Source organism: Mandrillus leucophaeus, unplaced genomic scaffold (genome assembly GCF_000951045.1).
Source record: "Mandrillus leucophaeus isolate KB7577 unplaced genomic scaffold, Mleu.le_1.0 Scaffold690, whole genome shotgun sequence".
In the NCBI taxonomy this organism is placed as follows: Eukaryota; Metazoa; Chordata; class Mammalia; order Primates; family Cercopithecidae; genus Mandrillus; species Mandrillus leucophaeus.
In genome coordinates this window covers 655,168-682,688 of record NW_012107475.1, presented here as the reverse complement: position 1 = coordinate 682,688, position 27,521 = coordinate 655,168, and the positions used below count along the sequence as shown (strand labels likewise).

General features: G+C 44.6%; 1 protein-coding gene across 1 annotated transcript in view; it reads left to right on the top strand.

Annotated features, from left to right (window-relative positions):
• Positions 1-456: 456 nt before the first annotated feature.
• SIM1 (single-minded family bHLH transcription factor 1) overlaps positions 457-27,521 on the top strand; it is a 74,381-nt gene continuing 47,316 nt past the window's right edge. Inside the window, exons 1-9 of the mRNA XM_012002616.1 lie at positions 457-773; positions 1,451-2,073; positions 11,528-11,610; positions 15,020-15,109; positions 15,677-15,785; positions 15,928-16,013; positions 16,696-16,895; positions 17,123-17,229; positions 17,955-18,102. Coding sequence (XP_011858006.1) covers positions 1,899-2,073; positions 11,528-11,610; positions 15,020-15,109; positions 15,677-15,785; positions 15,928-16,013; positions 16,696-16,895; positions 17,123-17,229; positions 17,955-18,102 — 998 coding nt within the window. The 5' untranslated portion in view covers positions 457-773; positions 1,451-1,898. The remainder of the gene's footprint in view (positions 774-1,450; positions 2,074-11,527; positions 11,611-15,019; positions 15,110-15,676; positions 15,786-15,927; positions 16,014-16,695; positions 16,896-17,122; positions 17,230-17,954; positions 18,103-27,521) is intronic.

The window sequence follows — 27,521 nt, the reverse complement described above, 5'->3', positions numbered from 1 at the left end:
CGACTGCCAGCGGGATGGGCCTTTGGGCCAACCCTGCCTCCTCCGCCGGTAGAACTAACCAGCCGGTCCGACCTCCGCTGCCTCCGGACGTCCCCGGCTCTTCTGGCCCGCCGCGCTGGACTGAGCGCTTAACCACCCGACCCCAGGGAGCCCGAGGAACGCGGGTCGCACACGATGTCGGGAAGGCCCAGGAGGCCGCGAGCAGCGGCGGCAACCGGACAGCGCCGACCCCGCACCCGGGGCTCATTAGGAGCCCAGCGGCGGAGCGGATAGTAAGATCCAGACCCCGGAGCCTGGACGCGCGGAGGGCGGCGCTGGGCCGACTCGTGTCACTCATCCCTGTTGGCCAATGAGCGCCTCGCCCCTGGCCGGGCCAGGCCAATGGGAGGCTAGAAGGCTTGTGAGTGGCATTGAAGGAGGGCGGGAGAGAGGCGGCCCGGGAGTGAAGTTGAAGCTAAACCCTTAAGCTATAAAGAAGTTACAGGGGACAGTTTTCGGCTTCCAATTAGGAATAATAGTGAACTGACTTCGTAGCAACTACGGAGGACCAAGATTCTAAAATCACCTCACTCTTCCCAAAGCTTGCATCCTCCTTTTTCTGCCACGCACCGCTCCTCCAATTCATGATCCAGAAAAGGGAGCCGGGTATGCTCTGCTCCTCTCTGCCGGTGGGAAGCGGAGAGGCCGGCGGAGCCGCTGGGTTGGACGGTAGGCATGAGTACAATTAAAGAGATGGGCGCCCCCGAACCCTCTGCCGCCTGTGGGGACTGAAGGTAGGTGAAGCAGAAGACATCCCGCGCCCTACCAGCAACCCTGGAGCTCCGCGGCGGTGTGGGACAGGCCGCGGCGCCTCCCACCCCCGGGGCGCCTGCGAGGGGCTGTCGCGACCGCGCCACCTGTTAACCTGGCGCTGCCGGACCCCGCTTGTCGCCGCCCCTGCTGGGCAGCCAGAGAGCTGGGTCGCCTTGGGAGTCCCGAGGGACTTGGTGTATAAGTGTCACTTTTTGAAGAATCCCTCAGACTTAAGGCCCAAGTTAAAGAGGTAGCCAAGGTTCACATCTGCCAAGGTCGGGAGCTGAAAGGCCCCCGCCGCGCCGTGGAGGAATTCTGAATTGTAGAAACCTGCTTTCGTGGGACATGCACCCAACCTGGGCGCGGGCTCGGGGACCCGCAGCGGAAGGTCTCTTGCGGGTCTTCAAAAATATGCATTTTGTTGTTTGGGCAACTTCCCAGGGGTCTGGAGGATGTGGCTGGCATGGGTCAGGGAATGCCAGCATTATTTGCAGGGGGCCGTCTCGCTGCCGATTTATCCGGTTCTTTAAAAACAAACCCAAAACGCCTGGCTAGGCACGCTGAGTCCCTTTCCGGCCGTGTTTTTGGAATTGGGACAAGTGTGTGAGTGGTTGTGGAGCCACGGATCTCTTATGCTCTGATGTTGTTGTCTTCACAGGGCCTTGAAAGAGTTGTCTGGAGTTCCTGCTCTTCCCAAAGGGGCTCGGAGATACCTTAAATGCTGTGAGACTGAAGAACAAACGTCGGGGATTATTATGTCGATTTTCCGAGGACCAGCGTTCGCAGCTCGGAGTAGAAGAAAAGGCTGGCTCCTCAGGGGTCCCACCGGCATTTGATACCCCGAGGACCCCCAGGATTGCCCAAATTCCGTGGATCAGCAACTTTCCTATACTGCATCCCGCATTTTCAAAGAAAATATTTTCCGTTCACCCCCGCCGGTCTTTTACTGCCATTAATACACTGTTCTTGGTGCAAATACTTCAGCCTCTTTATTCAAAGTGTGTTTTATGTTTTTGCCAAATATGACCTCTAATTGAAAGTTTATTTTTTGTTTTGGATGAATCTGCGGAGTTTACGTTGTAAGAAGAAAGGGGGAACAAGACACAATGAAAGAAAAGTCCAAAAATGCTGCTCGGACTAGGAGGGAGAAGGAAAACAGTGAATTTTATGAACTGGCTAAATTACTGCCTTTGCCTTCGGCTATCACCTCGCAGCTGGACAAAGCATCCATAATCAGACTCACAACCAGCTATCTCAAAATGAGAGTCGTGTTCCCAGAAGGTAAGTGACTTTGACCAGATGGAATTTCAAATGCAGAAGGGGCAGGGGATTTGCCAGGCAATGAGCCGAAACCAGTGACCAGAGAAATGCATACATATTTACATATATATTCTGCAAAGGGAAGTTTAGCTTGGCTACTTCACTAAGGTCCTCACTGAACTCAGAATTTCTGTCGCTTTTTCGAGGCTCCCTCTACTTCCCCATCAATACTTTCTCTTCAGTCCATCAGATATGTTTGGTTGGGAAGCAGCCCAACAGTCCTTTTGTCAACACTTCAGATACTAGGCTCAATTGAAAGTACTACTAATCCAAACATGACTTTCTTTTTTACTCCTCTTGTTAGAATTTTGTCCAGTAAAAAGCCGGAGCACTGCCAAATTCTGTATTTTTTGCCAGGTGTAGATAGACCCATGTACCTGGAGCTAGCTATGCCAGATAATAATTTCTCTATATGTCTAAAGTTTTGCAAATGGGTAACATGCATATTTGTGAACAAGTACGCCTGAATTTACTCAGGTTCTTAAATAAATTCTAAGCAAATTTATTCTGCGTTTTCAAGACATTCGCAGATTCTGGAATAACTCTGGAGCTTGATGATTTGCAACTGTGGGCTTGGTGTTATCTGTAAGATAATAGGCTAGTCCTAAAATACATAAGATTGAATTAAGATGGCTAGCCCGCTTAGAAAATATCTTCTGGGTGTCAGGTTGGCAAATGGATTCTGAGAAAATCGTCTAATAAGGCCTAGAAGTTAGAATAGCTGAGCTGTTGACTTGGTTTAAAACTCGTATTAAATTATCAAGATTCACTATGTGAGGACAGTGCAGCTTTCATAGAACAGTGTCCTGTATAAAACCATTTATACTTATTAGAAAAGGACACTTTTCCATTTGCCCATCTTTTCCTTTACTTGCATTCAAATAATACAAACAGATTTTTTAGAAGTATATATTGGATATGTCTTTGCTGGGAGAAGGGGATTCAGAAGTGTAAAAGAGGGATTACTAAACAAGCAAACAAACAAAAATCCAAAAGAAAGAATTCTGTTTATTTACAAATGAGAACTTCTGATTTGACCCCTGGAGGTGTTTGCTGTTGTTGATTTTAGATGTTTGGGGTTTGTGGTTTTCCATTAAATGAATGGATGGGCAGGAAACAGTCATTATTGGGTTTGCAGTTTCACTTTGCTTGATCATGACATTAAAGTTATTATCTAAGTCAAAAAGCCTGCAAAACATGCTCCAAGCCAAAGGAAAACTTTCAAATTATAGTTCAGTTCTACCTTCAAACTACAAGTGATGTTTTAGTCGTTCCCTCCTAAAGCAGTTCCTTGAACAGTTCTTCTCTGACCCTGGAAACCGTGGGGAAAAAAGAAATGAAAGTCTAAAGTACCTGAAAAGTAAATAAATAAATAAATAATTTAAAAAGAAGAAGAAGAAGAAGGGGAACTTATATACCAAAAACCACATTTCCCATTCACACTGTGCTATGAATTGTTGATGGGATAATTACCATTATACCACACTGCCTTCTATTTAAAAAAGAGATCTCGTTGTCTTTTATACTGTCAGCGCCTACTTTATAAAAATAAAGCTATTGCGAACTCCGCTGGCCGCACTGTTCCTAACAGGATTATTAGCAGTGATTTGTCAGCCCCTGCGGTCTCAGTGGGCTCCCTTTCTGCGTGATTTCCAGCAGGTCTCGTCAATTATCTGTGCCGATGTCGCTCGCTGTTTGATCAGAAGCAGCATATGGTGCTGCTTGTGAGGCTGCGAGTAATCGCGGGAGGAGAATAGCAACGCGGCGTTCTGGGGCGGGCACCGAGCCGGCCGGGAGAGCCCGGGGAGTCGCCCGGCCAGGGACGCTAGTCGGCTTGGTGCAGACCCGGGGCAGGCGCAGCTGGGAGGGTATCGGGCTGTTTTCTGCTGTTGTTCGTGTTTTTGTTCTTAAAAGAGCAAGCCTTTTTGCTTAATTAAGTGCTAACTCTACACATTGTAAGTCGCGTTATAAATAAATAGGAACAAAAGGTAAACTCTCACAGCCAACCTCTCGTTATTTTTAAAGAGAGCGCCAATGAAGGCTTCCACTGGAGTCCTCTTGGTGGCCAGGATGGTCCCCTCTGGCTACTTTAACAGCCACTGTGCTTTCTGCAGTCCCCTCACCTTCCCCCCCCCTCCTCCAGCCCCGGACCCCTCCTTTCTCTCCCTTCTGTGGGTGAATGTGAGTTTATGGGGTGGAGGGGGTGGACGATGTGTGAACTCTGGGCACATCATTTGTTTCTCCAGCTACTGTTGAGCTCATAACTCACCCTCAGCTTCCAACCAGTGAGCTAGACAGGGTCATCAGAACAGCTGGCTTCTAGGGATGAGGTTTTAATTTTGACGGTGGACAAACTTCAAAAACCCAAAACCCAAACACAGCTCTTGAGAATATTAAACAACAACAACAAAAACAACAACAACAACACAACAGCTTTCAAAGCAATAAAATAGTCACAATCGCAAGACCAGGCACAACCTGTAGGGGGTGCCAAATTTAGGTTCAGTGTTGACTGAAGGCAGAGAGTGGACAAGATTGGGGTCCAAGGCAGTTGGAGTAACTGATCACTTTATATGGATGTAATCTTTTCTAGTGGTGTTAAATGGAATTTGTTGGAAGATGAAATTCATCTTTACATCTATCTTGAAGCCATCCTAGTACATAGTAGGTCCTCAACAGAATTTTGAGGATGAGATTAAGATAGGTATAAATGTCTTATCACAGGTAATATATGAATTTTGTAAGTTATATAATCTAAATAATTATTAATCTGGTGACATAGCTGTAGGTATAAAACTGCTGTAAAACTTCAGTTTTGTTCATATACTATTTCATCGCTAATACACTGTAATGCCCAAAGTCTATAAGTTAAATTAACAAAAATCATTTCATAATTATATTTGAAAGAATAAATATCCTTAAATACACCTTAAATACAGCTAATTCCCTTCCCTTTTCATTTGCCGAATACACTTTTTTGTTTTCCTCCCAAGTCTAGTAGCTTCCGTGTCTGGGGGTAAGTTTCAGCTTTTATTTGCCTGAGTAGATGAAGTTAAACTGTTTAGGTGAAAATGCGGGAGTGGGAGAACAGAGAAATGGGATATGGGTACCTGAAATAATTAAGAATAAAGCATTAGGTTGGAGATTTCAGAGAAAAAGAAAATTAGGAAAGATAATTGAGAAATCACTAACACTTCATATCTCCCAATTAGTGGCATATTATATTCCAAAGTAGCCTTGTGAAGAAAAAATCGAGGCACATGGAAATGTACCAATTTTTGGTATTATCAAAGCCAGAGGGACAGGATCTAAAAAATAGCATGACTTTATTTGTGTGCAAAATACGACAAATTCAACTACAAAGAGATATATATTTGTTATCCAGCTATAAAGCAGTTTTGGCTGGGTGTGTAGTGGCTTTCATAATAAACTTTGAAAGGATCAGATATATTTTCTAATCTATAGCTATTCAAAATCTTGGTAACATCACATTGCCATTTCATTGACAAGATGTCTTGGAAAAATAAAAATAATCAGGGAGTTGAAATTAGTAACTACTCAGGAAAGATCGTCTCTACAACAGACAAGGGTGATTAAACAAACTTCCGCAGACGGTTTCTATAATTTTCACCTGAAGATTGAAATCCTTAATGGCGTTTTATATATATATATATATTTTTTTGAGGCAGAGAACTGAAAAAGAAAAGGAGGCCCCATTTCCCACGTGGGTCGGTGATTTAAGGCTGTTTTTCTTGCTTCTTGGGGAAATGATTGAGCATTAGGTTTCCATGTTTATTTTCTTACAGAAGTTTTTCTCATTTAGAGGCCTTTAAGCACAGTTTACGCTCCGTGCTGGTTTTCTGTGTTTAATTCCAGTTTTGATGTTGACTTAAAATGTGGAGTGCAGAACTAAACTCCGTGCAGAGCATTTGCAAGGCGGATTTATGTGCTAGAAATTGTAGATCAGATCAATAAAAAAGGATACTTTTTTCTTTTAAGGGAGGGATCACTAATAAAAACAACAACAACGAAAACAGGTATTACAAGCTATTGTGGGATGCTTTCAAGCAGGGTGCAATCACTCATCTAATGATAAAACAGGGCTGAATTTCTAGAGGACAAATCTAATTTCTAGGGGAGTTGTTGTTCAGTTCTAAGAAATCTTGGCAGCTTCCAGCTTTTACAGACCCAAATGTGGACACAGAATGAGAGCCCATAGATTCTCACCGCATTTCTCCGTACCACCAGGTATTTCTCAGGAAAATGAGTCTTGTACTTTGCTAACATCCAATGATTTTAATGGGCCACCCATTGCCAGTCTCTGATCCGTGAAATTTTAAAATTTTGTGTGGAGGAAGGGGAACCTCAATTATTTAGGGATGGTCCTGCTACTCTGAAAGTGCTAAAACAGTGTCCACGGCAGAGTAAACTTCCTTCCTCAGGCAGCCCCACCAATAGGCGGTTCCTGCGCCTTGTCACTCGGCCTCGCGGCTCAGGGCCGACAGGGGACAATTAGGTCCAGGCCCCCGTCGCGCCTCCCGCACCGTCCAAAGCACGCAGTCAGCCAGGTCTGCGCGGTGTGTCCCATCCTCTGTCTGCGGTGGCCCCAGCCAAGGGCCTACCTCGTGGTCTCAGCTCAGTCTCCTCACTCCCCAGACCGGCCCAGGTGCCACCCCCTGCCCGGATCAGAGGTCCCGCTGGAGCAGGTGTGTGCAGCAGCCCCTCATGCCGTCCCCGCCACTGCCCCCGAAGGGCAAGCAGTCGTCTAAATCTTAGGTCCAGATCCAGTCTGTTTGGGCAGTTCCCGGGAAGGCGGGTTAGGTGCCATCGTCCGAGTCCCTGCGCCAAGTAGAACCGAAGTGGATTCGCCTGCGACTTTGGGCTTGGCCACGCCAGCGCGGGCCTCTAGAGAGGTGGCATCGCCAAAGCTGGGCCGCATTCGAAGACACGGAGTCCCAGGGTGACATCGATTGACGTTTTTCGGCCGTCACGCAGGACTGTCTCGTGAACCCTGCATGAATTTCGCCCCCAGTTTTAGTCTGGCCGAACCCCGCCCTCCTTGGGTTTCTGCAGTCTTTTGGCGGCTGACTCCAATTCGGGCAGCCAGGTTGGCCCGCAGGCTCTATCCCTATGGGAAGCCCAAATTCCGGGGCTGGAGCTCCGCGAAGGCGCAGAGAGAGAGAGACAGAGAGAAAGAGAGAGAGAGAGTCAGCGCTGTGACCTTAGGCCTCCACCCCACATTTACAGTAACATTAGTGGATTCCCTGGGCGCGGCCGCGGTGTCTCTGAACCGGGATCGGCAGGCAGGAGAGATCAGGGCACTGCCGAGTGCAGGCACACACTGTGGGGTCCAGGCTGCTGCGTGCAACAAGACCTGGCCCGGCGCGCTAGCCGATGCCCCCAGGTCAATCACACAGGCCCTTTGGCCGTAGAGGGCCGCAGGCAGAGGAGGGCAGCAGCGCCAGAGGTGGGGTCGGGTGCACCTTGGTGCGTGAAGCGGCCTCCTGCCAGTGACTACTCCAGAAACTTGGTTCGGGCTGGTAGCACCCATTTGCAGTCACTTTTTTTCTCCAAAGAGCCCGGCCGCGGAGGCGCCCGGAGGCTAAACACAAAGGCCACTCAAGCCTCAGCCCGGGGAAGACTTGGACAGTACTCATTTAGCGACGATGCGCAGGCCCGGAAGGATACATGGGATTTGGGGTTTTCAGGATTACCCTCCACCCCCGGACCAGACTCTCCTACACACTCTCAAGGGACACTCAGTTGGTTGAGACAAGTTGTTCAGGAACCTCAGTGGCCTCAGCCTCGGAGGGCTTTCCCCTCCTCAGTCACCAAGTCGTGGTCAGGTCCTGAAACAGCGCCTCCGTCCACCCTCCTCCATTGCCTAAAAGGCACCTCAATTAGTTGAGGAGGTGAAGGTTCCCGGGAAGGACTGCAAGGAGGATACATTTCTATTGAGATGTAGCGTTTGTTTATTAAAATAAAGAAAAATTAAAAAAAAAAAACAGAACACACTCTTCTCTTCCTCCTTTTCCTGTCTGAGTGAAGGCGGTGATGATGCCGGGTCTGTAATCTATATTTTGTCAAGGGTATGAAATTCATTCCTAAGGAAAAGCTCTATCAATTTATTTTTGCTGCTTGCAATAACACAGCTGGATGATGCTTTGAGCTCACGCTAGACTGGGGCTCATCATTCATTCGCCAAGAACGGGCCTAAATGGTGCCTGTGGGATTAGGTCAATTTTAGTGGATCTACTTCGCCTCATTTGGTTACTAATTGGTTTCTTGTTTTATAAATCGAAATCTCATTTTCAGGAAATTACAAAACCCGTGCAGTCAGTCCATTGAGGTAATCCTTGGGTCAGGGGGTATTTAAATGGAAATGGCTCAACCGAGAACGGAGGGTAAAGCAACAGTGAAACTTGCCTGGGTTTCACAGGAAATGTGAGCTAGCCCTTTAGATCCATAATAGATACATCCCTTCTAATGCTACTTATGTAAATATGATAAACCAGACTTTAAGGGAAGAGGGGGGCCTGGGAGAAACAAAATTTATCAGCTAAGGTTAATGTGGCATATCTTGGAAATCTTCCAAAATAGATTCTGTTTTCCTTTGTCTTCGGCCACTTTAGCTGAGGAAAATCCTTTTGTCTAAAACCCGTTTTAGTTATCGCCTCCCTCACAGAGCTCCTTTTCTCCTTTGCAAAACCCCGTTCCCTCGGCCTCACCGAATTACAAGAGAATCTTTAGATCTTGTTCCCACTGTAATCCCGCCGCAAAGGGAGCTGGTTTCCTCCTCATTTTAAACAGACAATCAAAGGATTTGCGAATTTTCTGCGGTAGGTCAAGTGCAGAAACGAAATCTCAGCTTACCCCCTCGCCAACTGAAATTGGGTTTGCCAGAGCGCGTCAACGAAGGCAGGAGGCGAGGGGGTCCAGAGAGGAGGTCTCTACCCCACTTCGAGACTTTAGGGAGGGGGGACCCCTTACTGGGACTTGGGGAGGTTCCCTCGATATTAGATCGGGAAAGCCCGGCAGGTAGACGAGAGTAGCCAGTCCTTTATAAAACATTAACCCAGACACAATCGTGAGATTTCTACGGGTAACAGAAAGAGAAGGCAAACCTCCGGGAAAGCAAAAGGTTCCTTAAAAGGTGGCGGGGGTGGGGCAGGAGAGGGCGAGGAAGGCTCCTGTTAACCTGTGCCGGACGGGTTGTTTATTAACCAGTGGGGAAGTCTTATTTTCCCTCGTAGGCGCATACTAATGGGGCCGAAACCCGAAACAACAAACAGCCTAGGCTGGCACCGGGAGTTCAGAACGAGTATTTATCCCGAGCCCAGCCTGGGGGGATTTTCAGATCATTCTGGTTGGGAGGCCGCTTGGGGTATCTTACAGTCGCTTTGGGAGACCCTCAAAACGTTAGTTTGAAGACGTTTTGTTGGCCTTCAGCGCAGGCTTCGTACCCTTCCGGGAGCCGCGCGAGGACCTGCTCCCAGTCACAACGCAGTCTCCGCCCGCCCGCTGTGGGCTCGCCCGAGTGCCCCGGCCCTTAGTCCCCGCCAAGCTTTGGGGTTTAAGGCCTCCGTAGGCCCCAGAGAGCCCAAGGGCCAGCGTCGCCGGCGTCCTCGGCTTTCCTGACAGGGTCCTTTCTCCTTTCCCCCGTGTGGCCTCCGCAACCAATCCCTCCTGCCACTCCTTCTGAGTGGGTATGTCTGAGCCGGGATGTAAAAAGAAAAGAGCAGGTCGTGATAGAAACGAAGAATAGGTTGGCTGAAACGGGAAGAGCGATAAATGTGACAAGACGAAGGGGTGTGTACAGGTGGCTGTGGCGGGAGCCCTCCCAGAACTGTCCAGGAGGACCCCAGGGACCAGGGCAGTGGAGTCACTCCGGGGAGGAAAACTGGGGCGGGCTAGAGTCGGGAGGAGTTGACCGGGAGCCAGAGAGGTAGAAGAGTCCCGAGTGCGGGCGGGGAGCATCAGTGTTTGCAGAGTGGTGGGGAAATCGTTAGATTTATTTAGATGTGCAAACACCCAGAAAGACCGGATTTGAGTTTAAGGGGCGCTCACGGTTCCTCATTACCAAGGCTTTGATCGCTTGCTTAGGAAGCAGCTCCTAGCCAACACCTTTTAAAAATCCAACTCCATGTTTTATTTTGAAAGATCTGCCCCCAACCTCATATTACAAGGCCAGTGTTCATCATTGTGTACTTCTTGGTGATTTGCTCCTTAACGCAGTAAATCACCTTTCTGAGGGGTAGGGTGTGGGAGGTATGTTAAACTTTGTTTAATGGTGTAAGAATAAAATGATTTAACTACCTAGTTAAAATAATTTTAGCAGCAGCACTATTAAAAAGATAACACACATAAATAGCTTAACACAGGCTTTCAAAAGTTTTTTTTTTTTTTTTGCCTTTTTTTTTCTTTCCACAAAAGGGTACTCTAGCATACTCCATATTAAATTTTTAAAAATCGGTCACAAGAGTCCTGAGCGTTTTATTTTTTTAGGCATCACCAGAGAAAGTTTGCAGCAAAGCCTCCAAAGATCTTAACAGGGAAACACCAAGGAGAGAAAGAGATGGTCTTTGTTAATAGAATACAGTACCCGGAACGTAGAAAAGTTGAATGAGTCTCAATTCAAGAAGAGAACGAAAATATTACAAAAAGGTTGTTAGCATCCCAAAGTAACTGACTTCAGAAAAAGCCCATGCGGGTTTTAGTGGTCGGGGGGTGAGTAGGGGGCTTGAGTTGTGTGTAGGGCAGAGGGCTAGGAGGGGAAAGGAATAGGAAGATGGGTTGATCAGTGATGCTGGTAGACTTCAGGCTGGAAATCATCCGCCAGGGAACTAATTTTCCGAAGGGGATTAAAGCCAGAGGCCAAGGGGAGGAGAGTGGCTAGAAGCCCCGCAGCCAATCAGAAAGCCCGCCAGGGACCGGTTGGACCTGGCCGGTTGTCTCAGGTCGCTGTGGGCTGGCAGTGGCTTTCGCTGGGTGTTGGGACAAGCTCGGCCCCGGGAAAAGGATGACGATGAAAACTTTGGGCGAGAAGCAGAGTGCCCTTACCCCCGCAAACACACTAGTGAACCTACACGAAAGTTATCGGTGGGGTGTAATGTTGGAGGCTTTTTCGGAGCCTGGGCCACTTGGAGTCCTGCCAGGGGTCCCTTGGCCTGGGCCCAGCTCTCCCTGAGAAACCAGGTCTAGTTTAGAAGACGAAATCTAACCTCTGTTGAGAAACTGAGAGGACAGACTGAAATGTACACTCTCCCATCCTTCGCTGTCCACATTGAGAGGGATCCCGTATGGTATCCAGTCAAAGGGCTGGTGTTCGCTCGGGTAATACAGTCGCGGGACTTGGTCCCAAACTGCCTGCCAGGTCCGGGTTCAGTGGCTACAGGATGTTTCTGTGTCTCCACAGGGCTTGGCGAGGCGTGGGGCCACTCGAGTCGGACCAGCCCCCTGGACAACGTTGGCCGAGAACTGGGCTCCCATCTGCTCCAGGTACAGGTGCAGGTCTTCCGGCGGCACATAAGCTTTGAGGGTCTGAGTGTCTGGCCCTGAGTTGGGCTTTTAGTTTCTCAGAAAAACAAAACAAAACCGAACAAACAAAAACAAAACAAAACAAAAAACAGAGATCTGGATTGCACTGGGCCCTCTCAGAGCCCAATAGCTGCTGCAAAGTAAAATTTTAGCTTTTGCAGATGATGCCTCAAGAGATTGAGAGGGAGGCAAGGTAGACAAGTGAGGAGTTGGGTTTGGAAGGTAGCCCAACGAGGCCCCATCAGAGCAACCTAACCGAGGGAGGGGGCACCATTTGTCTCCATCGGGCTGAGGGAACTGGAACACCCCAGATCAGGCAGAAGTGGCAAGGCCACAGAACCATCTGAATCGAAGAATTTCCAAAGGAAATAACAGGAATCTGTTGTTTCTCTCAGTGCTTTAAGCCCACACCTTTCCAATTCAGCTACATCTGCAACTGGTTTTATCTCCCTGTAGTGCCCAGGTTCCCTTCTTTCTTCCTATTCCCCTTCATTTCAAGCCAGCCCAGGCTGTGTGCAGGACTTTGCTTAAGCACATACACACCCCCAGATAATGAGTCTAACCAATGCTAGGCTCCCATTACCTTGTGGTTTGTAATGCTCACAGTTTTAAATTGCTCTTTGCCTACTTAAGTCACAGAACAAATATTTTAAATTGCAAAACCCCAGTGGCATTTTTAGATTTTGCATTTGTCCCAACCCTGCAACATCATCATTATTATTATTCCAGCCCAGTGGGAGCTACTTCCCCCAGGGGCCTTGAACCTAAGCAGCATTTGGGGAATCTAAGCAAGTTTTCCCTGTGGGCTGGCATGAGTGGCATCTCTTGACAGGAGCTCCTTTTCCTACCACTACCCTATACCTTTCTCCTTCCAAGACACCAAGGAGATTTTAGTTTCATGGGACAAAGAAAGGGCTTGGGCAAGCATTCTCTCACTGACCTGGCCTTCACACCTTTGAATTTATCTAGAAAGGCACTTAACTCTTAGACATCTTCTATCAGATTTCTCTATGTCCTTCCCCCAATATTTTCATATTCCCAACTAATTTTCCTCAGAAACATAAACAAGAAAACAAAATCCAAACTGTCCTTGACACTTTCTAGCTCTTGCCAATTTATTTCCTCTTCTTCACCCCACATTTCTGGCAGGACTGACTTACATTCCCAATTTCAATGCCCCCCCCCATTCACTGCCACATCCCTGCAGTTTGACATCTCTCCCACCCATCATGCTCTTCACTGGCTTCACCACATTTTGATAGCAAGAATTAGATGCTCATCTCTTATCCTAACAGAGCTCGCTCATTCCGCAAATTTGAGGGGGGGTGGCAATTGCAGGCCAGACGGAAAGCCCTGCTCTCATGGAGTTTACATTCTAAGGAGAGCAGTTTTACAAGCCCATATAGGTACACTGTGTAGTGTACCAAGTGGTATAGGTGCCATGGAGAAAAATAAAGAGGAGAGGAAGAAAGAGTAGTGCCTTTTAAAATAAGAGATGGTTGTAGAGGGCCTCACTGAGAAGGTGACATTCGGACTAAGACCTGAAGGAGGTGACACTGATTATTTAACATTGTCTCCTTTCCTCAGTTTCTAAAATAGCACTCTTTCCCAGATTCTTCTCTCTCTCTCTCTCCCTGCTCCCTTTTGATTTCGCCGCCACTGGTTGGCCTGCAAATTCTGTAATTTCCCCAAGGGTTTAGCTCTATTTCTCCTGTCACAGCTTCAAGGCCACCCAGGTAATCTCACCCAACACCAGTCTCTCAACTCCTTTCTCCACATGAAAACAACTGGTTTCTCTAGTCTAGACTCTCCTCCTGAACTCCAGATTTTTGTTTCCTACTGCAAACTGGACACATCTAAATGGAAATCTGCATACACTTGAGGTTTAGCATCTCCAAAACAAGGATGCATTATCTCCCTCCCCCAGAATTCTACTCATACAAAATCTCACTAAATCTTGGTTATTGATGCTACCTTCTGCTTAGTGCCTTCACTGAAACCTTGAAGTAAACCTCTCTCTGCCACCAATGAAGTCCATATCCAGAAACATCTTTGAATTAGATTCTTGCCTTTCTATATTCCCCTTCTGACTGCCCCATTTCAGGCTTGACCATCTCTGCTGCAGCTGCCTTCTCTGATCTCCTCTTCCCCTCCGCTTCCTCTTCAGATCACTGTCTTCATTCTGCCAAACAAAATACAATTAAACAAATGCCACATCTAAGCATGCTATTCTTCTGCTTAGAAACCTCTGTTAGACCTCTAGTGCTTACAGAGCAACTCTGGGTTTCTCAAGTTGACATTTCAAGCTCCAAAATCTATTGCAGGTGTAGCTCCTCTGCCATCTCTGGTTCACCAAATTCATCACCTCAGAATACACTAGGTTGGTCCTATCCCCAGACCCAGCAGACTTTGCCCCTTCATTCCTTCTGCCTAGAATGCTCTTTCTCTCTTCTCCAGTCCAAGCTTCTGTTCAAGGTTCTGCTCAAACATCAGCTCCTCTAAGGCCTGATTGTCCCCCAGGCCTCTGGTCACTCAGGCTCTGGGCCGCCTGCCTATTCAGCATTGTCTGTTCAGCTGTGTCATCATTATATCTGCCTTCAGGCCAGTTGCCCCTGCTGGACTTCCTGCTCCTTGAGAGCAGGGTCTGACTCATCTTGTCTCTGCCTGGACTAAGGCCTTATTCACAAAGATAGAGACCATGAAAATCTTAAGACTCTCCTTCATGGAGAGCCTGTCAGTTTGATGTATCAGTGTAAACTTACACACACATACACCCTATGGCACTACTCTATGGACTTGCTCCTTGTTAAACCTCTCATCTCCTAAACGCCGCCTCTCCTGGACTCTTTCCAGAGTCACTGGCCAGCTTTCTTCTGCCTACAAACTTTAGACTGCCAGCCCTTCCATATTGACCCACCAATGCCTACTACACAACTATTCCCAAACCCTGCTATTACTCATTATAGAATATGTAGGCTGTGATCCCCCCCCCCAGAACTGTGTGTGTGTGTGGGGGGGGGGGTGGTGTGTGTGTGTGTGAGAGAGAGAGAGACACAGAGACAGTGTGTGTGTGTTTTATGGATGTATTTTATTTGTTCATTTCAGTGGATCCTGAGTCTTACAGGGCATTAGCCTTGTCCACCAATTACTCTGGATCTTTCCCATTGGGCTGCATGCCCCAGATGTTTACAAATTTAGAATGAACAAAAAGGGTTCATGTGGCTAGTTTTCTATGCCCTGTTTCCTGCCAGACCTGCTCCACTCCATCTCTCTACACTTTGGGCTGAAAGTTACTAACTTCTGTCCTCCTGCTCCCATTTCTCCAGATGGCCCAGAGGGCTCTCTATTCTCTCTGTTTCTGCCTCCCCAGACCCTGGATGGCTTCATCTTCGTGGTAGCCCCAGATGGGAAGATCATGTACATCTCAGAGACAGCCTCGGTCCACTTGGGTCTTTCTCAGGTAGGTGAGTGGTTCACATATCCCACCTGCAGTGTTTACAGCCAGAGCTGGAAGCAGGGGTAGGGGGCTGGGTTGGGGGTTGGGTGTACTTCTCTAAACCTGGAGCTGGACATCTCACAGCTGGCAGGAAGACTCTTAAATGGGTCTGAGTCTCTCCATTTCTCCACTTCTCCTCTCCTTTACCTTCCACCCTAGGCCCAAACAATGGCTAATTTTTTGAGTCCCTGTGGTAAGCCAGAAAACATGAGAGGAGGTTACATACTTATTTCATGATATCTTTATCAGAACTTTGCCAGGGTGCTGCTGCTGCTGTTGCTACTACTACTATTACTGCTATTATTATTATCATCATTATTACTGCTATTTTTATTATTATATAGACAAGGAAGCTGAATCTTAGATAGGCTGCAATAGGTAGCAAGAAGCAGAGCTGGCATTAGAACTCAGGGCCGAATCTAGAATTCTGGCTGCTGTCCTCATGGTCCTGCAGCTCCCCTGGCCTAATCTTTCAGTCCCTTCACCGGGCATTCCACCGCCACGGGGGCGGCGACATCCTCCTCTTTACAGGTAGAGCTGACCGGAAACAGCATTTATGAATACATTCACCCGGCAGACCACGACGAGATGACGGCGGTGCTCACCGCCCATCAGCCCTACCACTCTCACTTCGTGCAGGGTAAGGTAGACATGTGCCTGCGACGCTCAGGCCCATTGCGGTCGGCTTGTGATTTTTCCCCAATTAGTCGTGGCAGAGACGCTTGCCGTCCCACGCCGCCGGTATCACACGTCCTGAGCTTCCCTCCATTCCTCTCTCCCAGAGTATGAGATCGAGCGCTCCTTCTTCCTGAGGATGAAGTGCGTCTTGGCCAAGCGTAACGCCGGCCTCACCTGTGGCGGCTACAAGGTGCGTGGCTGGAAGATCCGCTCCGGGTGGAGTCAGAGGCGGCAAGAAGCGAGGCGCGTGCGGGTGGGAGGAATGTCCCCACCCATAGGACTACCCGCGAGGGCGCCCCCAGCTTGCGTCTAGGAGCCGCAGGCCAGGACTCTCCACGAGGGCCACAGAACTTTGTGAACACCTGGGGACTATGCTTAAAGACAAAGTCTAACTGGGTGCCAATACTGGATGGCCGCGGTGGCTATGAACTTGTGACCCGTAGAGATGGGCCTTAAGGGTTCGTAAGGCCTCTGAAGGGGCGGGTAACTTTGGTGGATCCCTAAGAGTTTATGCGTAGCGTTACATAAGAGGTTAGAAACCAGAGCTGTAGTTCGAAGCTATGGGTCTCACTTTGAATGTCGTTGAACGTCATTAGCAGGTTTCAGGGCCCTACTTCGCTATTCGGATGCGTTAGGGTTGGTGGGGCCAGGCCTCTACGTTTTTTATGAGCTCCCAGGTGAGTTCAGTGTGGCTGTGCAGTCACTTTCTTAAGACACCTTAGAGCACCAATAACTGGATTCCTTAGTGCATGGGCGTGGTCAGCACAGCGTTTATGGCTGAGTCGAGTTTCAACATGTTTCAGCCCCTTCTCCACCTTTTGGGGGCTCTTCCTCACTGTGGCTGAGTCTCCTTCCCTCTCCCTCTACCTCAGGTCATCCACTGCAGCGGCTACTTGAAGATCCGCCAGTACAGCCTGGACATGTCCCCCTTCGATGGCTGCTACCAAAACGTGGGCCTGGTGGCGGTGGGCCACTCGCTGCCTCCCAGCGCCGTCACGGAGATCAAGCTACACAGCAATATGTTTATGTTCCGCGCCAGCCTGGACATGAAGCTCATCTTTCTGGACTCCAGGTGGGTGGGCAGGGCCGGAAAGGGCTTCCCTTAGCCTGAGGGCGGCCCTGCTTAGTGACTGAAAGCTTTCCGTTTATCCTATGAGCCCATTTTGCAGATGAGGCGACTGAACCGTCCCTGGAAAGTGAGGGCGGACAGCTAGGTCTCAGAGGGCTGTCGAGGATGTGTTTTGAGGGGTATCCCTGCACCCCCACCTGCACTCATCCTGCAGGGATTGCTCTCCTCAGGGTGGCGGAGCTGACGGGGTACGAACCTCAGGACCTGATTGAGAAGACCCTGTATCACCATGTGCACGGCTGCGACACCTTCCATCTGCGCTGCGCGCACCATTTGCGTAAGGCGCCACCCTGCCCCGTACCCAGGCAAACTTGGCGCTTCCCCTGGTTAGGGGGTGGGGGAGCCACGATTTAAGGGGACAGGTGGGAGCCCAGGGAGGTTGGTGGTGGTGTGTGAGGCCTCCTGAGGGGCTGCTCTAACACTGGGCCCACCTAATTCTCTAACATCCGCGGGCCGCTAATACAGGTGGAAGAAGCATTTCTGGGAGAAATCCGTCCCCCGCCGCCCGCGAAGGTATATTATTCTCCTATTGGTATTTTTTTCCCATCTGCGAACCACACTAAAGATGAACAAAAACCAAGGCTGGAACTCACTTGCGTTGACTCGCCTGGCTTTTGATTCAGCTTTGCTTTGAGCGTAATCTCCCGGGCAGGGAACGTGAGCGCCAGAGTTCAGCTGCCCAGAGCTTTACTTCCATAGTTAGAAAAGCAAATCTGGAGGAAACCCCCAGCTATAAGTGTTCCCCTCTTTGCTAATGGTGAAGACATCTGACCACCCCGGTATCATCCCTATAAGGGTGACCCTATAAGGGTGACCGGAGGGCTCGATGCAATATAACAAGACAATCAATTCTTTTGGGAATTTGCCTGTCCTCTCCCTTTCCTGCCTGGTGAGGTTATTAGGATCCACAGGGGGCCCTCAATTCTCACCACCAGGGATTGCATTTGGGACTAGTCCCGAGCAGGCTAGTTCACCACCATCTGCCTCCTGTCTCTCCGTCAGTGCTGGTGAAGGGACAGGTGACCACCAAGTACTACAGGTTCCTGGCGAAACACGGAGGCTGGGTATGGGTGCAGAGCTACGCGACCATCGTGCACAACAGCCGCTCCTCCAGGCCACACTGTATCGTCAGCGTCAACTATGTCCTCACGTGAGTGCAAGACTGAGACCCCTTCACCCACTCCAGGCGACCCTGCTCTCTGCGAGAGTGCGGGGTGGCGGCGCAGCCGCGTTAGACAAGGCTCGGGCCACTGGGAATGCCGTTTTGACCCTCGAGTGCTGGCTGCGCCAAGAGGAGGCAGGTCGAACACTTTCATCTTTTTGAAGAGGCTTTCTTCGTTATATTCTAGAGAAAGATTTAGGAGTTTTTCCATCACAGTCCATATTTGCTTTCTTCTCTTTCTTTTTCTCTCTTAACCTTTTAAGCGAACTCTGCATTAAATAAAACTTAATGCAGCAGAAAGAAAAAGAGAGAGAGAGGAAAGGATCCGACGTACGGAGGCATTTATCGTTAACAAACAGGACATCTGTTTCATTTTTGCAAATCTGGGGTTTGAAGTTCTTAATTTTAACCAGAGTCTCCAATCAAAGTTAAGAGTTCTGAGAGAGTGGTTTTCCCCCTGAACCACAAAGGGGGCTTAAGTGACCAGGAGGATCCGACTTTAACTCGCAGGAAGCTAAGGGACCCCAGCGAACGCTGCAAGTCTTGGCCGGTGCCCAGGCCCCGCGCGGGGTGTAATTGCTTCACTGAGTGAGGAGCGGAGCTCTGGGTGCCACCTGCGGGCGCGACTGACAGGGAGGCTGCAGAGGCCTGCATTTCAGCCTTATTCTTGCTAGAAACAATAATAGTTTCTGGTTACCAGTGTGGCCCTGCAGGTTGATCACGTGGCCTGGTGTGTGGCTGGTGAAGAAAGCACGTTCTGTATAATGTTTGTGAAAGTCTAGTTGCTTAGGGTTGAAGCCTTTATGAAGAACTCTTTTGTGTGTGCAGTTGCGCTCCCCCCACCTTTTTTTTGGTAGAGGTTGAAATTCTTGTGATTTTAGGGAATCTCATAGGTTGTTTACTTTGGAAGTTGGAAGTGTTGACACACCAGGCACTTAGTAGAATGCTCTTTAGACATTAGGAAGTTGGTGAAGGGGTGCTATTTGGAATCAGACTATACTATAGGTGATGAGGACTAGATTCATTTCACGTTGTTTTAAATTGCCAAATTAAAAATGTAGTAGTTGGAAATATTATGCTTGGCAGTAAGACTATTTATTCTGTGTCTTGTTTAATAAGAAAATTTAATTCAATAGACTTAGAAAATGAATTTGGCTTAGATGAGGATTCAACATTCAAGAATAGTAGCTGACAATTAAGAATAATCTTTTACTTTTTTTCATCTTAGTAAACAGTGTTAATATTATATAATTCTTGTAATATCAAGAAGGCTGTATATTTTAATACAAAACAGAAAATTTACCAATATTTTGGGTTTCATGAAACAAAACCATCAATTTTATGAATACAGTTGTTCATATTATTAAAATAAATGCAAGAGAGAATGGCAAAGCATAATTCATAAAATAGGCCACTCTGTGAAGCAGTAGTATTAAAGGGTGAAAAATTACGTCTGCTTACCATGGAAAGGAAACGGACATTCTTTAAGAAGGTACTTTGTATGTCTGAGACATCACAAGCGTTACACATACACTCTGTTCTCTGGTGGGTGCCTGTGGTTAGTAATCATTTTCTATCAAACAGCAGGGTATATAGTCACACAGACACATATAAATGATCCAAATGCAAGTTAGACCTTCCAATGGGTAAACTTAATTTATGTTTGGAGTCATTTTGAAATATTCTGTTTTGTTTTCCAGTAGATAAGTGTACATTTTTTCTTCTGTTGATTGTGTCATTCCTGACTTTACATACTCCTCAGAACTGTAGAATTAGAGGATCAACTTTACATCAAATTTAAAAAGATGTAATGAGGATAAATAAATGATTAATAGAAGGAAAAAGAGCATGGTGCACATTAAAACATTTTATACCTCTGAATGAAAATGGAAATAAACACACAGAAGCATATATACACAGCACACAAGATGAAAAGCTGAAATTGATTACCCTTTTATGAGTCTCAGCTTCAGTTTCTTGTATGAAAATTCTTAGGACAATTTTTATAGCTGCAAATGTGGAAATTGCTTTAGATGAAATGTCATCAAGTGGCTCTGTGTATGTTGACAGGATTTTCATAATGAACAGGTTGCAGTTTGTTTGATGTGCATATCACACATCTGGCTGGAAGTTACTAATTTACATTGTCTTAGCAAATTAAATAGATGGCTATTGATTCTCCATGGTTGTAGTGAACTACTACATACATTTGTTTTTTAGGGCTACTTCCCTATGAAGCCTGAGAATGACAAGTGAATTCTTTCTAAATACACCACCTCAAACAGAGTACTTAAAATCACAAGCTCCCAAATAGTTTGACATGCCAGATGTTTTCCAAATTTAAATGTTTTAATAGCGTATATTTTTAAAGGGATTTTCATGTCATGAAAGTAGAGATTTTAAATAAGCCTTGGTCAAATGAGGTTGTGATGTTTTGGTAGAGGCAACATTCGTAAGCTCATTAATTTTCTAATTTCCTGATTTATTGCTGAAGTTAAAATATGCCTAGAAAAATAAGTTATTATCTAACAAAAGCAACAATGATTAGACTTATTTGGTAACCTTATTTTAATAAGTGGTTGCAACAGGGCATATAGGAAAACTGGATGATTTTAGAGGCAGGGGGTACATGCCTTGGTGCTTTTTACTGACTTTTGTATGCCCACTATATGTTCTGAAAATCTGGAGAGGTGAGCGAGAAGATACTGTGATTAAATTCTGAAAATTCCCTTAGTTTTTCTGGGTCTCTGAGGTTCAGTGAAGCTTCTATAGCTCTTCATTAAACCCTCGCTCCAAAACAAAACTAATCAGTTCATGATTTTCTGTAAGACACACATACCCTGTTAGCTTTACTTTACACATTTAAAAAAGATTTTTCTTATAAGTTATGAGTATCCTCAGGCTTTGAAATAAGTGTTAAGTATGACAAACCTTACTCTCTGGTTATTTTCAAGAGGGTAGGTCAATGGAATTAGTGTCTAGTAACAAGGATGTCGGGCAAAGTCCAGAATATATGGAGTATACTGTGTAAAGACCTATGTGAGTCTTCTTGAATTCATGTTTTCTTGAGTTTAATTACTATTATTAATTATTCATAGCCAGCTCAGATGGAAAGCTTTAGTTTTTAATGTAAAGAAAATTGAAAATATAGAACACTTAATAAACTATGAAAAACAATTTCTAAGAAAATTAACAGTCTTGGTTCTATTTATGTTTTTAGACTACATATATTTTTAAAATAAGAAATATTTGGCCACTTTTAAAGATAACCCAATAGAGTATAAAATTCCTATTTAAAAATATTTTAAAACATAAACTGTGCAAATATAAAAGTTGAAAGAGAAGTAAATGAATATCCATATTCACATCATCTACATCCAACAACTGTTATTTTCCTATATTTGCTTTACATCTCTCTCTACCCATATGTGTGCTTATTTTTAATGTGTATTTTTTTTCCTACTAAATCATTTCAAAGTAAGCTACAGACATCATGGTGCTTCATCCTTGAATAGCATTTTCCAACATAGCCACTGTACCATTTATGATGACACATTTAAAGTGTTAAAAATTATTGTGTGTAGAGCTTGCAAAAATATAGTTGAGAGCTAGTTTACTGGTGCCATTAAAAACAATCTGCCACTAATGTTCATCAAGTACTCATTGGTGTATGATCTCAATTAGGCTGATTGATAGGTAATATTTTGTGAGGAGACTTTTGTAGGATAGAAGGTTCTAAATGACACTGTATTTTAAACTAGCTTTCTAATAAGACTTGCAAGCTAATACAATTCTGATATTATGTCTGGGAAGTAAAAGAGAGAGAATAGATTTAGTGAGAAATTTGGAAATTTTGGAATCAGACAGAATTAACATCTCAACTTCTTTTTCTTAGCAAAGACGGCTTCTCTGCTTATTTATTTTCTACGTTTAGGATGGAACATTGCTTTCCTAGAAAATCTCACGTGGTGTTTTAGAGTGATTCACTGAACATATATACGGAAGTAGTCTTCTGTGTTAAAATTTCTATTTCTGTGTTACTAAAAGCAAAACAAATAGAGACAATTTATATTGGTAGTGTATTTAACATTTGCTGTCTACTAAATACCCCTTTTGAATTCATAGAAAAGTTAGGCCAAATACCAAAGGTGACGTACAGTACTTCCTTCATGTCAATGAAAATAAAAAGGGTCTCTATATTATAATTACTGTAGATTCCATACTTTTTGTTGTTGTTTGCATACCATGTTAACCACAACAATTTACCATTATGAGAACCACTGTAGTTCTTAGAATTAAAAAGGATTTTAAATGTTAACATATTCTGTAAGTATAACACCTGACATATCCTTGTCATAAAGTAGCAAACATTAAAATATGTTCATATTGCTTTCCTCTTTTAAGTACATTGTTGGTGCTGAGTTAATTTGGGTTTTCAAATTTTAAAAAATTACTTATTTAAAGACCAGTGATGCATTATTATTATTATAGCAGTTTTTAGAGAACACTTTAAAACAACTTGACCAATAACATATATAGTTAACATATACAGTTATTTATTTTCCTGGTTAGCAAAATCACTTTTATACTACAAATAATATAAACACAAACAATATAAAATTTCCTTTTCACTTAGCAAGCTACAGAAAATATAAAATAATTTACTCTCTGGAGCATTTGTATAGACTTAATCTTTTGATCTTCCAAAATAATAATCATGCACTAACGTATACCCATAAATTAGATTTGATCCTTAATTGTGTTTAATCTTTACTAAGATAATATTGAACATCAGAGTCACAATTTTCTTTTTAGATGATCTTTCATGTAACTTAATGATTATAGAAACAAATTGAAGACATATTTGTATTAACATTAATTTTATAACTACCAAAACACTTAGTTAAAGGGAAGAGCCAGGAGATTTAGTGTCTTTTGAAATACATAATACCAGTTAAATATTCACTTAAATAATCTTATTCTTCATACACTTTTTCCTTATTATAGTATTTTATCAAAATGATCTGTATTTGGTTTTGAATTCATCTTTTATGAACTTAAAGACTGTGTATTTTTTTAAACAAATACTGAATGCATATCTGTTTCAACGTGCTGTCACATTGGTTACCTGACTTGCTTCTTTGATGGCTCTGCACAGTGGTTGGGTCAGAGATTGCTTTTCGTATTTTTAGGTGTGGAAACTGAGGCTCAGTTATGCTGAATAAGTAGTGAAGCCAGAATTAAAAGCTGGTGTGTCACTCCTACTGCATCCTGCTGTTCTCTGTGTATAGGGCTGGAAGTGGAAGGTGGTTGTAGGAAAGATGTCTGAGAGACAGGGATGGATTTGAATGAATGAGACCTGTAGCGTTCAGCCCACAAAACTTCAAGATAGGCTTTGATCTGAATTCACGATGGAAGATTAAGGAACTGCCTCTTTGTGGTTGCTTCACAAGTGTGTGCAGATATTGACATTTTCCTAGCTAAAATTTAGCTGTTCTGTCTTCTCAATGACATTCAATTAAGAATGTCTCATTTTTCCCCCATAAGTTTCACTAAGGGCATTTTCATTTTGTAAGAAGAAAATGTAGCCTGCAAGCATTTTAGTGTTTTAGTGAATTGCTTGGTTCCAGATTACACAAGTACATTATTGCTATTACTAATTATTCTATTTCTGTGACCAGATTTAACATTTTATGTTTTTACTAAACAAAAGAGTTAACCCAAATGTCAGTAGATTTGCAAACCAAGTCATATGTGATGCAAATTGCCTGCTGTGGCAGGGGTGTATTTCTTACATGGTGTGTGTGTGTGTACATCCCCATGGGGATGGGATGGGAGGAAAGAATTGGCCCTTTTCTGCCTTTGAGAGAGAATGGAGGGGATATATGGCAGCAGAGGATGCCCCCTGGGGGTTCTATTCAGAGGCCTGGGATAGAGAACTTCCCAGTATTCTTCGGGCTGCTGTGCCATCCTCTGGCCCCTTCGCACTGCCACTACCCAACTACTTCTCCCTCCCCAGGCCTCTCTGGCCTCCAGTCCTTCCTCTGTTGTTGCCCTGACCTGAAGGGCACTGATTCACAGGAGTTTCACTTTAGTTCCCGGGTAGAGGCCACTGGGTGTGTACTAAATGACCAGGCTGTCTACTTTCCTCTGGCTTTCTCTTAGTCTGGCTGTTGGGAAAAAAGGGTTTTGATCTTTGACTCACATTGTAGAAAAACATGGATCACTGCCTTATTTGAAGGCAGGGACCCATACATGTGATTGTGAATGGATGGAGAAATTCAAGGGAGGCTTTACTTGAACTCCAGAAAAACATGTTTTTGTCTCCTGACTTAGTCTACTCACATGGGAAACACTGTTATGTTTGATACAAGATGTGTGTGTGGTGGCGGGGTAGGGTGGATTATACATATCTTCATAATTTAGTAAAAGGTTGCTACTGCTTTCACCTTAACCAATACTTCCTTCTCGGTTCTTGGCCAACGATGTCTTTCTAGATGAGCAGGTGATCATAGAAAATTCACTGGAGTTGAAATGCTAGTGTCTATAATTAAACCTTCATGCAAAAAAAGGATTGGTTGGAGTTTAGATGAAACTTGGAATTCCTGAGTGCCTGTCAATAGAGGAATTTAACGTTCTGGCTTGCCTGAGGGAGTAAACTCTCCGACCCCATCTCCCTTTCTCCTGCCTCTGGCATTCCAAGGACAGGGAGCTGGCAGGGAAGAGGGCTCCTCCTTGGTGATCATGGAACTGAAAGAAGAAGTTACTTTGCAGGGCATTGACAATGTTCTGGGGTCTGGCTGAGCCTGGGCCATCTCCAGAAAGTGGTATTGCGGTCGGATTGTGATTTTATTTTTACAAACACCCACAGTATCATTTTCCAAGCAATCTGTGAAACAAAGGCATGGGCTTTAGTGCCAGATGGGCCTGGGTTAGAATGAAGACTCGGCTACATAGTAGCTGTGAGGCCTTGAGCATATTACTCTACCCCTTTGACCCTCTGTTGCCCCATATGTGAAATGGGGACATTTGTACCTACCTTTTGGGAATTTGTGGAGGATTAAATGAGATAATATATAGAGAGAATATAGCACAGTATCTGACAGAAAGCAGGTGTTCAGAATTTCTTAGCTGTTTTTATTAGCTCTTGCCAATTATGTAATATCAACTAAAATACTTTGAAAGAGAATTACTAGTTTTCTCCTTAACTTGACTTTCTATATCCTCAAATCCAAAGATTTAGGTGTTCATTTTCTCTTCCCTCCTGAGTCCCTCAACACACAAACCTCCAAGTGTGTTTGGTATTCCATTGTGCTGTTTGTGTGTGGTGATTTCTGCAGTTTGGTTAGGCTCACCGTGTTTTTCACTGTAGTCTTGATACTCTAAGGGGAGTAGAGATTTCTATGTGGAGGGAGAAAACACAGCATTTACTGAGCACCTTCTTTGTGCTAGAGAGGGTGGAAGGTGTTTACATAGGTTAGTTTCTTGCGGAAAAAGAGATCATAAGAAACTAACCAAATATTTAGGGTAATTTAGTTGGAATCAGTGTTGTGTCAACTTTACCAATGCTAGTAGTTATAATTTAATGTGCATAAAACACCAAACACTGACATTTCTGATGGTGTTCAGTGGAGCCTTTTGTATATTCCTCATTGTTCTACACGGACTGAGTGTGGCTGTATACCAGTGTTTCACGGAGTATAGCAGATTGCAATGATTAATTGCATGATTACGTGAAGTAGGAATCTTAGCATTTCTCAAGCAGTTGACAATTTAGTTGGCAAAATAGAAGGGTTTCATTGAAATCTTTGAGAAGTCATATTAGCCCAGTTTGCAATGTTTTAGTATACTTGCATCATTTGCTAAGGACACAGAATACAAAGGAGCTCAAAGTGACAGTGGAGCTATCAGGGAAAGGATGGAATTTTAAGGGTTGGAAGGAGAAGTAGGGTGTTTTGAGACGGGTCAGTGACATATATATATTTGTCATGTTGTTCTTTTCCAGTAAGTACTCCTTGTAATGTCGTTAGTATCACTCTTCAAATTAGATTCAAATGGTGACGGTCTCAGTGCTCTTGTCTAAGCTGGGTTTTCTCTCTTTACATTCTTTACCTTGAACTGCATTGCTGAAACTGAGCATGTTTCTTTTTTTAAATTTCAATAGTTTTGGGGGTACAAGTGGTTTTTGGTTACATGAATAAATTCCTTAGTGGTGATTTAGGAAATTTTAGTGCATCTGTCACCCAAGCAGGGTATACTGTAGCCAATATGTATGTAGTCTTTTATTCCTCACCCCACACAACCTTTCCTCTGGAAGCCCCAAAGTCCATTATACCATTCTTATGCCTTTGCATCTTCATAGCTTAGCTCCTACCTGTAAGTGAGAACATATGGCCTTTGGTTTTCCATTTCTGAGTTACTTCACTTAGAACAGTGGCCTCCAGCTCCAACCACGTTGCTGCAAAAGACATTATTTCGTTCCTCTTTATGACTAAGTGGTATTCCATGGTGTATATATACTACATTTTGCTTATCCACTCATTAGTTGATGGGCACTTAGATTAGTTCCATACCTTTGCAATTGCAAATTGGGCTGCTATAAATGTGCATGTGCATGTTTCTTTTTCATAAAATGCCTTCTTCTCCTTTGGGTAGATACCCAGTAGTGGGATTGCTGGATCAAATGGTAGTTCTACTGTTAGTTCCTTAAGGAATTCCCATACTGTTTTCCATAGTGGTTATACTAATTTACACTTCTACCAGTAGTGTGAAAGTGTTCCCTTTTTACCACATTTATGCCAATATCTATTGCTTTTTGAGTTTTAAATTATGGCCATTCTTGCAGGTGTAAGGTGGTATCTCATTGGGGTTTTAGTTTGCATTTCCCTGATGATCAGTAATGTCGAGCATTTCTTCATATGTTTGTTGGCTGTTTGTATATCTTCTTTTGCAAAATGTCTATTTATGTCCTTTGCCTACTTTTTGATGGTATTATTTGTTTTTTCTTGTTGATTTGTTGTTGATCCTTGTAGATTTTGCATACTCGTTCTTTGTCATATGCATAGTTTGCAAATATTTTCTTCCAATCTGTGGGTTGTCTGTTTATTCTGCTGATTGTTTCTTTTGCAGTGCAGAAGCTTTTTAGTTTAATCAGGTTCCATTTATTTATTTTCATTTTTGTTGCATTTGCTTTTGGAGTCATAGCCATGAATTCTTTGCCTAAATCCATGTTCAGAAGAGTTTTTCCAAAGTTATCTTCTAGAATTTATGATTTCATGTCTTAGATTTAAGTATTTGATCCATCTTGAGTTGAATTTTATACAAGGTGAGAGACAGGGCTCCAGAACTGAGCGTTTCATGAGGACTGGAAACTATTTTTTTTTATATCCTCAAACCCACAAATTTAG